Genomic DNA, 10544 nt, shown 5'->3' on the forward strand with positions numbered 1-10544 from the left:
TGAATATCCTTGAGTGGTCCAGCCAGAGCCCGGACTTGAACCTGATCGAAAATCTCTGGAGGTACCTGAAAATGAGCTATGCTATGACAGAAATATTTCAAATGTCATTAGAAACGGGAATAGTGCCGGAGGATTGGCGTACTGCGCATGTTGTTCCATTGTTTAAAAAGGGGTCTAAGAGTAAACCTAGCAATTATAGACCTGTTAGTTTGACGTCAGTGGTGGGCAAATTAATGGAAAGGATACTTAGAGATAATATATATAAGCATCTGGATAAACAGGGTCTGATTAGGAACAGTCAACATGGATTTGTGCCTGGAAGGTCATGTTTGACTAATCTTCTTGAATTTTTTGAAGAGGTTACTCGGGAAATTGATGAGGGTAAAGCAGTGGATGTTGTATATATGGACTTTAGTAAGGCCTTTGACAAGGTTCCTCATGGAAGGTTGGTTAAGAAGGTTCAATTGTTGGGTATTAATGGTGGAGTAGCAAGATGGATTCAACAGTGGCTGAATGGGAGATGCCAGAGAGTAATGGTGGATGGTTGTTTGTCAGGTTGGAGGCCAGTGACTAGTGGGGTGCCACAGGGATCTGTGTTGGGTCCACTGTTGTTTGTCATGTACATCAATGATCTCGATGATGGTGTGGTAAATTGGATTAGTAAGTATGCAGATGATACTAAGATAGGTGGGGTTGTGGATAATGAAGTAGAGTTTCAAAGTCTACAGAGAGATTTATGCCAGTTGGAAGAGTGGGCTGAAAGATGGCAGATGGAGTTTAATGCTGATAAGTGTGAGGTGCTACATCTTGGCAAGACAAATCAAAATAGGACGTACATGGTAAATGGTAGGGAATTGAAGAATGCAGGTGAACAGAGGCATCTGGGAATAACTGCACAGTTCTCTGAAAGTGGAATCTCATGTAGATAGGGTGGTAAAGAAAGCTTTTGGTGTGCTGGCCTTTATAAATCAGAGCATTGAGTATAGAAGTTGGGATGTAATGTTAAAATTGTACAAGGCATTGGTGAGGCCAATTCTGGAGTATGGTGTACAATTTCGGTCGCCTAATTATAGGAAGGATGTCAACAAAATAGGGAGAGTACAAAAGAGATTTACTAGAATGTTGCCTGGGTTTCAGCAACTAAGTTACAGAGAAAGGTTGAACAAGTTAGGGCTTTATTCTTTGGAGCGCAGAAGGTTAAGGGGGGACTTGATAGAGGTCTTTAAAATGATGAGAGGGATAGACAGAGTTGACGTGGATAAGCTTTTCCCACTGAGAGTAGGGTAGATTCAAACAAGGGGACATGACTTGAGAATTAAGGGACAGAAGTTTAGGGTTAACATGAGGGGGAACTTCTTTACTCAGAGAGTGGTGGCTGTGTGGAATGAGCTTCCAGTGAAGGTGGTGGAGGCAGGTTAGTTTTTATAATTTAAAAATAAATTGGATAGTTATATGGACGGGAAAGGAATGTAGGGTTATGATCTGAGCGCAGGTATATGGGACTAGGGGAGAATACGTGTTCGGCACGGACTAGAAGGGCCGAGATGGCCTGTTTCCGTGCTGTAATTGTTATATGGTTATATGGTTTAAATAGCTGTGCATCGACGCTCCCTATCCAACCTACAGAGCTTGTGAGGATCTGCAGAGAAGAATGGGAGAAATTACCCAAATACAGGTGTGCCAAGCTTGTAGCGTTATACCCAAGAAGACTTGAGGCTATAATCGCTGCCAAAGGTGCCTCAACAAAGTACTGAGTGAAGGGTCTGAATACTTATGTAAATGTGATATTTCAGTTATTTATTTTTAATTACTTAGCAAACAATTTTAAACACCTGTTTTCACTTTTTTATTATGGGGTATTGTGTATAGATTGATGATTAAAAAAATAGAATTTAATCCATTTTAGAATAAGGCTGTAACCTAACAAAATGTGGAAAAAGTGAAGGGGTCCGAATACTTTCTGAATGCACTGTATGTACACAGATTACCAAAAGATGCCAATGGCTTGTGCTTGGAGACTGAGGATTAAGGCGAGGTACTACACAAATAGTTTGCATCTGTTTTCACTAAGGAAAAGTACAGAGGACAGTGAGATCAGTGTGGGGAATAAATCCAAGAACATTTTGAGATTAAGAAGGAGGAATCGTTAAGGCCCTTGAAGAGCATTAAATTCTAGGAACACAAAAATGCTGGTAAAAATGCGGGTGCAGCAGCATCTATGGAGCAAAGGAAATTGGCAACGTTTCGGGCCGAAACCCTTCTTCAGAAGCTTTTGTTGCGTGCTAATCAGTCAGTGGAAAGGCAACACATGATTCCATTTGATCCATACACAGTGTACAGATTCATGATAAAGGAAATAGTGTTTAATGCAAGATAAAGCCCAGTAAAGTTCCATTAACACTAGTCCGAGGGTCTCCATTGAGGTAGATAGTAGCACAGGACTCTAGTTGTTGATAGGATGGTTTCGTTTTTTGATTACAGCTGGGAAGAAAGTCCCTGAATCTGTAGGTATGTGCTTTCACACTTGTGCACCTCTTACCTGATGGGACAGTGGAGAAGAGGGAAGAGCGAGTGACCAGGGTGAGCCTCAAGTCAGTAGTATGGAAGATATTGGCGAGGACTCTTCAGGATAGGATTTACTCCCATTTGGAAGAGTTAATTAGGGTCAGTCAGCACAGCTTTGTACATGGCAGGTCGTGTTTTACTAACGATAAATATTTTTCAAGAGGCGACAAGGTGAGGGTATGGGGATGGATGATGCGTACATGAATTTCTGTCAAGCAATTGTTAAAGTCTCCCATGGCAGGCTGATCCTGAAGACTAACGTGCACGGGATTAATAGTGATTTGCTCGTATGGATTCAGAATTGGCTACTGAGAGAAGACAGGGTTGTGGTTAAAGAACAATATTTGGGCTGGAGCTCTGTGAACAGTGGAGTTCTGCAGGGATCTGTGCTGGGACTGCTGTTGTTTGTGATATATCTATATATTAAAACTCTGTGGCTGGGTGTGTGTGTGTTTGTGGCTGTGTGTGTGTGTGTGTGTGTTTCTGCCTGGCTGTGTTTGTGGGTGCCAGCCTTTGATTCGTTGCTACACCAACACCACACACAGAAACGCCGAGTTTTTTCCATTTCGGTAGAGATTTCACTTTTACATCCACATATCCACTCCTGATGAGATTTTGTCGTGTTTATGTACATATTTTTTAATAAAATCCTTCTCTTGCCCCCCCCCCCCCCCCCCCCCCCCCAAAATTTCAAAATGTTAAAAATAAAACAGCTCTCACCCATAAAATGTTGGTGAACGTTCCATCATTTGTCCAGTGCTCACGGATGTCCAATCGGAATGGATCCAGTTACATATGCCTTGTAAATGGATCAGCCCCAGCACCTGCACCAGCCCCAGCCCCCTCCTCCCCCCCCCACCCCCGCAGCCTGTGTCGAAACGCGTCATAACGTGTGTGGGAATAGAGAAAGAGGATTGGGGGTCATGGGGAATGGGGAACAGATGGACTGCACCTACCCCTCCCCCTTCCACTCTCCCTCCCCACTATTTCCCCTCTCTCCCCCCACCCTCTCCCCCCCTCCCTCCACACTCTTTCCCCCTGCCTCCCCAACCCCATCTCCCTCCTCCCATCCCCCCCCCTCCCCCACACCTCTCTCCCCATCCCTCTCTCCTCTCCCTCTCCCCCACCCCTCTCTCCTCCCCCTCTTCCCACCCCTCTCCTCCCCTTCCCCTCCTCCTCCCACCCCATCCCTCTCTTCTCCCACCCCCCTTCCCTCTCCCCCACCCTTTCCCTCTCTCCCCACCCCCTTCCCCCACTCTTCCCCCTCTCTCTCCGCTCTCCCCCTCCCTCCACACTTCCCCCCCTCCCCCTCCTCCCTCCCCTCCATCCGCCCCTCCATCCTCCCCTCCCTCCTCTCCTCTCTCCCCCTCCCCCACCCTTTTTTTTTCCCCTCCCCACCCCTCTCTCATCCCCTCCCCCACCACACTCTCTTCCTCCCCTTCCCCCTCTCTCCTCTCTCCCCCTCTCCATCTCCCTCGCTCCTCACCCCCTCTCTCTCATCCCTTTCCACCCCCTCCCCCACCCCTCTTCCCCCCCTCTCCCACCCCCACCCCTCTCCCCCCTTCCTGCCCTCCCCGCTATCCTCCCACTCCCCACTCTCCTCCCCCACCCCATCCCCCCTCTCTCTCCCCCTACCCCGCTCTCTCCTCTCCCTCCCAAATCTCTCCTGTTTCCTCCTCCCCCTCTCCCCACCCCATCTCTCTCTCGCCCCCCCCCACACCTGTGTGTATGGGGGGTGGTTAGTGTGAGTGTGATGCCGCAGCCCCCCCCAACCCCCTGCAACCGGGCGTTGGGGAAATGAACCCAACGGGTCTGCACTTGGTCTAGTATATATATATACATGACTTAGACACAATTGTAGACGGGTTGGTTATTAAGCTTAGAGATGACACCAAGATTTCTAGGGGTGCGGACTTTGAAGAAAGCAGTCAGTGTACAGCCGGATAGAGATCAGCTACAGAATTGAGCAGATAAATGGCAGATGGAGTTTAAACCGAGCAAGTGTGAGGTATTGGAAGATATCTTCCAAACCCTAATGCAGTTTGGAAGATCAAATGTAAGTGGAAAATATACAATTAATGGCATGAGCCTTAACAGCTTTGACGTACTGAGGGCCTTGGGGTCCAAGTCTATAACTGCCTGAAAGTGGCAAATCAAGTAGATAAAGTGGTATTCGTCCTTTCATAGGTCATGGCATTGAGTGCAAGAGTCAGCATGTCATTATGCAGCTTTATAGGACTTTGGTTAGGCAGCCTTTGGAGTATTAGGTGCAATTTTGGTTTGTCCCATTACAGGATGGATATGGATGCTTTGGAGAGGAGTGCAGAGGAGGTTTACCAAATGATGCCTGGATAAGGGGGTATTAGTTACGGGGTGAGGTTGTACAGACTTGGATTGTTTTCTCTGGAGCGCCTGAGGTTACGGGGAGACCTGACGGAAGTATATAAAACTACACAGATGGTGATGAGTGCCTGAAACGTGCTGCTGGGGTAGTGGTTGAAGTAGATACGTTAATGGCATTTGAGAAATCTTTTAATAGGCTTATGGATATGCAACAAATGAAGAGATATGAGTTATGCGCAGGTAGATATGTGATGGACTTTATTTAGCGATACAGCATGAAACAGGCTCTTTGGTCCACTGAGTCACACTGACCATCAATCACCCATTTACCCTACTTTCGTATCTACTCATTACATACTCAGAGCTATTTACAGCAGCCAATTAACCGACAAACCCGCACATCTTTTGGATATGGAAGTAAATCGGAGCACTCAGAGGAAACTCGCAAAGGGAGAACGTGCAAACTCCACACAGACAGCACCCGAGGTCAGGATTGAACCTGGGTCACTGGGAAACTGCAGCTCTACCAGCTGTGCCACTGTGCCTGTGTCTTGGCATCATATTCGGCACAGACATTGTTGGCCGAGGGTTCTGTACTGTTCTATGTTCTATGATTCAACCAGTTAATTTATCCTTTGTTATGGGAATTACTATCACACTGCTCAGTTTGTATTTAGCTTAATATCAATTTAGTTAAGCATTTAGTTTCAGGGAACTAAGTCTAAAATGTTTTGAGATTAAATTGTTGTTCTCCCATAGATGTGATAGTTTAGAACGACAGTTCAATAGCTGTAGTACAATAAGTATAGAAATATTAATGAGCCAAATGTTCAGGTTTGTGAGATGTGTAATGTCTATTTCCTCCATAGGAAGGACTTGGGCCTGGTGACACGACCAGCACTTTCTGCGGCACACCCAATTACATAGCACCTGAAATACTAAGAGGAGAAGAGTATGGTGAGCAACCCTACAAAATACTAAACTAACATGATTTGGTTTGATTATCTATTCAGCACATCAAAAGTGTTAAAATAAGTTTTTGAAATTATTTTCAAGATAATAAATCTATTTACATGTTTTCATTTTATCATCTTTAACATTGCATTAAATATTTATACATGAAAAGTTAAGGTTTTCTTTAATTTAGTTGAGTAGTTGTGTTTATTAATGTAGCTTTATTAGTATAGATGCTCTTTTTATAACCATATAACCATATAACAATTACAGCACAGAAACAGGCCATCTCGGCCCTTCTAGTCCGTGCCGAACACGTATTCTCCCCTAGTCCCATATACCTGCGCTCAGACCATAACCCTCCATTCCTTTCCCGTCCATATAACTATCCAATTTATTTTTAAATGATAAAATCGAACCTGCCTCCACCACCTTCACTGGAAGCTCATTCCACACAGCCACCACTCTCTGAGTAAAGAGGTTCCCCCTCATGTTAACCCTAAACTTCTGTCCCTTAATTCTCAAGTCATGTCCCCTTGTTTGAATCTTCCCTACTTTCGGTGGGAAAAGCTTATCCACGTCAACTCTGTCTATCCCTCTCATCATTTTAAAGACCTCTATCAAGTCCCCCCTTAACCTTCTGCGCTCCAAAGAATAAAGCCCTAACTTGTTCAACCTTTCTCTGTAACTTAGTTGCTGAAACCCTGGCAACATTCTAGTAAATCTCCTCTGTACTCTCTCTATTTTGTTGACATCCTTCCTATAATTAGGCGACCACAATTGTACACCATACTCCAGAATTGGCCTCACCAATGCCTTGTACAATTTTAACATTACATCCCAACTTCTATACTTAATGCTCTGATTTATAAAGGCCAGCACACCAAAAGCTTTCTTTACCACCCTATCTACATGAGATTCCACTTTCAGGGAACTGTGCACAGTTATTCCCAGATCCCTCTGTTCACCTGCATTCTTCAATTCCCTACCATTTACCATGTACGTCCTATTTTGATTTGTCCTGCCAAGATGTAGCACCTCACACTTATCAGCATTAAACTCCATCTGCCATCTTTCAGCCCACTCTTCCAACTGGCATAAATCTCTCTGTAGACTTTGAAAATCGACTTCATTATCCACAACCCCACCTATCTTAGTATCATCTGCATACTTACTAATCCAATTTACCACACCATCATCGAGATCATTGATGTACATGACAAACAACAGTGGACCCAACACAGATCCCTGTGGCACCCCACTAGTCACTGGCCTCCAACCTGACAAACAACCATCCACCATTACTCTCTGGCATCTCCCATTCAGCCACTGTTGAATCCATCTTGCTACTCCACCATCAATACCCAACAATTGAACCTTCTTAACCAACCTTCTGTGTGGAACCTTGTCAAAGGCCTTACTGAAGTCCATATATACATCCACTGCTTTACCCTCATCAATTTCCCGAGTAACCTCTTCAAAAAATTCAAGAAGATTAGTCAAACATGACCTTCCAGGCTCAAATCCATGTTGACTGTTCCTAATCAGACCCTGTTTATCCAGATGCTTATATATATTATCTCTAAGTATCCTTTCCATTAATTTGCCCACCACTGACGTCAAACTAACAGGTCTATAATTGCTAGTGTCAGTACTTCCTCTTCTTTGAATCTCATAGTTTCCATAGCTACTCTACTTGTTTCTCTTACCTCTCATAATTCAATATCCTTCTCCTTGGTGAATACCGAAGAAAATAAATTGTTCAATATCTCCCCCATCTCTTTTGACTCTGCAGATAGCTGTCCACTCTGACTCTCTAATGGACCAATTTTATCCCTCATTATCCTTTTGCTATTAATATAGCTGTAGAAACCCTTTGGATTTACTTTCACCTTACTTGCCAAAGAAACCTCATATCTTCTTTTAGCTTTTCTAATTTATTTCTTAAGATTCTTGTTACATTCTTTATACTCCTCAAGCACCTCATTTACTCCATGCTGCCTATAAATATTGTAGATCTCTCTCTTTTTTCGAACCAAGTGTCCAATTTCCCTTTTCTTTCTGCAATTCTACACGGGTGGGTTTGAACTAAATAGTGGGTGGGAAGAGACAAATTGGAAATACAAGGATGGATTTAAAGGGAAAGAGAGTACAGGAAAAGTTAAGAAAGACATCAGAATTAACGGGGAAGAAAACTCACAAAGGGATAGGAGAGTATGGCCAAGTGAAATAGGAATCGATGTGAAAGGTGAGGTGAGTAATGGATTAAAAGTATTATATGTGAATGCATGAAGTATAAGGAATAAAGTGAATGAGCTTGAGGCTCAGTTAGAAATTGGCAAGTATGATGTTGTGGGAATTACAGAGACATGGCTGCAAGAGGACCAGGGCTGGTAACTGAATATTCAGGGGTATACGTCCTATCGAAAAGACAGACAGATGGACAGAGGGGGTGGGGTAGTTCTGTTGGTGAGGAATGAAATTTAGTCCATTGCGAGGAGTGATGTAAAATCAGGAGATGTAGTCAGTATGGATAGAACTGAGGAATTGTATGGGTAAAAATGCCCTAATGGGAGTTATCTACAGGCCCTCAAACAGCAGCCTGGATATAGGGTGCAAGTTGAATCAAGTATTAAAATTGGCGTGTTGCAAATGTAATGCTAGGATGGTTATGGGAGATTTCAACATGCAGGTAGACTGGGAAAATCAGGTTGGTACTGGACCCCAAGGAAGGTAGTTTGTGGAGTGTGAAATGGATTCTTAGAGCAGCTTGTACTGGAACAGGCAATTCTGGATTTAATCGTGTAATGAACCGGATTTGATAAGGGAACGTGAGGTAAAGGTGCCATTAGGAGGTAGTGACCATAATATGATCAGTTTTAATCTACAATTTGAGAGGGAAAAGGGAAATCGGAAATGTCAGTATTACAGTTGAGGAAGGGGGACTATGGAGTCATGAGGGAGCAGCTGGCCAATATTGACTGGAAAGACCCTAGCAGGGATGACAGTGGAACAACAATGGCAGGCATTTGTGGGAATAATACAGAAGGTGCAGGATCAGTTCATTCCAAAGAGGAAGTAAGATTCTAAGGGTCGTAAGAGGCGATCCTGTCTGACAAGGGACGTCAGGGACAGTATAAAAATAAAGGAGAAGAAGTATAACATAGCAAAGATGAGTGGGAGGCCAGAGGATTGGGAAACATTTAAAGAGCAACAGAAGAGAACTAAAGGCAATACGGGGAGAAAAGATGAGGTACGAAGGTAAGCTAACCAAGAATATAAAGGACGATAGTAAAAGCTTCTCTAGGTATGTTAGGAAGAAAAAAACAGTTGAGACCAAAGTTGGATCCTCGAAGACATAAACAGGTGAATTTATTATGGGGAACAAGGAAATGGCAGACGAGTTGAACATGTACTTTGGATCTGTCTTCACTAAGGAAGACAAACCATCTCCCAGATGTACTAGTGGCCAGAGGACTTAGGTGACGGAGGAATTGAAGGAAATTCACGTTAGGCAGGAAATGGTGTTGGGTAGACTGATGGGACTGAAGGCTGATAAATCCCCAGGGCCTGATGGTCTGCATCCCAGGGTACTTAAGGAAGTGGTTCTAGAAATCTTGGTTTCCAATGTTCTATAGATTCAGGATAGATTGGAGGGTAGTTAATGTTATCCCACTTTTTAAGAAAGGAGGGAGAGAGAAAACAGGGAATCATAGACCAGTTAGCCTGACATCGGTGGTGGGAAAGATGCTGGAGTCAATTATAAAAGATAAAATAGCGGTCCATTTGCATAGCAGTAACAGGATCGGTCCGAGTCAGCATGGTTTTATGAAGGGGTAATCATGCTTGACTAATCTTTGGGAATTTTTTGAGGAGGAAACTAGGAAAATGGACAAGGGAGAGCCAGTGGATGTAGTGTGTAAGAAAGAACTGCAGATGCTGGTAAAATCAGAGATAGACACAAAATGCTGGAGTAACTCAGCGGGTGAGGCAGCATCTATGGACAGAAGGAATGGACGACGTTTCGGGTCGAGACCCTTCTTCCGTCTGATGTCAGGGGAGGGGGCAGGACAAAGATCGAATGTGGGTGAAGACAGTAAGACTAGTGGGAGAATGGGAAGGGGAAGGGGAAGTAGAGAGAAGTAAGGGCTATCTGAAGTTAGTGGATGTAGTGCACCTGGACTTTCAGAAAGCCTTTGATAAGGTCCCACATAGGATATTAGTGGGTAAAATTAGAGCACTTGGTATTGGGGGTAGGGTACTGACATGGATAGAATTTATTTTTTTTAAGTAGGTAGACAAAAATGCTGGAGAAATTCAGCGGGTGAGGCAGCATCTATGGAGCGATGGAAATAGGCAACGTTTCGGGTCGAGTCCCTTCTTCAGACTGATGTGAGGGTGGGGGGGGCGGGAAGAAGAAAGGAAGAGGCGGAGACAGTGGGCAGAGGTAGAGCTGAAAAGGGGAGGAGAAAGCAGGGACTACCTGAAATTGGAGAAGTCAATGTGCATACCACTGGGGTGTAAACTGCCCAAGCGAAACATGAGGTGCTGCTCCTCCAATTTACAGTGGTCCTCACTCTGGCCATGGAGGAGGCCCAGGACAGAAATGTCGGATTCGGAATGGGAGGTGCAGGTGAACCTCTGCCACACCTGGAAAGATTGCTTGGGTCCTTGAATGGAGT

The 10544-nt window shown here is 44.3% G+C and overlaps 1 protein-coding gene across 5 annotated transcripts in view; it reads left to right on the forward strand.

The window, feature by feature from the left end:
* Window positions 1-10544, forward strand: part of LOC129711774 (protein kinase C zeta type) — a 458626-nt gene that overhangs the window by 374440 nt on the left and 73642 nt on the right. For all 5 annotated transcript variants that reach the window (XM_055659716.1, XM_055659714.1, XM_055659713.1 and 2 more), the window contains one exon: window positions 5778-5865. In XM_055659716.1, the coding sequence (XP_055515691.1) occupies window positions 5778-5865 (88 nt within the window). The remainder of the gene's footprint in view (window positions 1-5777; window positions 5866-10544) is intronic.

This window comes from Leucoraja erinacea, chromosome 30 (genome assembly GCF_028641065.1).
Source record: "Leucoraja erinacea ecotype New England chromosome 30, Leri_hhj_1, whole genome shotgun sequence".
In the NCBI taxonomy this organism is placed as follows: domain Eukaryota; kingdom Metazoa; phylum Chordata; class Chondrichthyes; order Rajiformes; family Rajidae; genus Leucoraja; species Leucoraja erinaceus.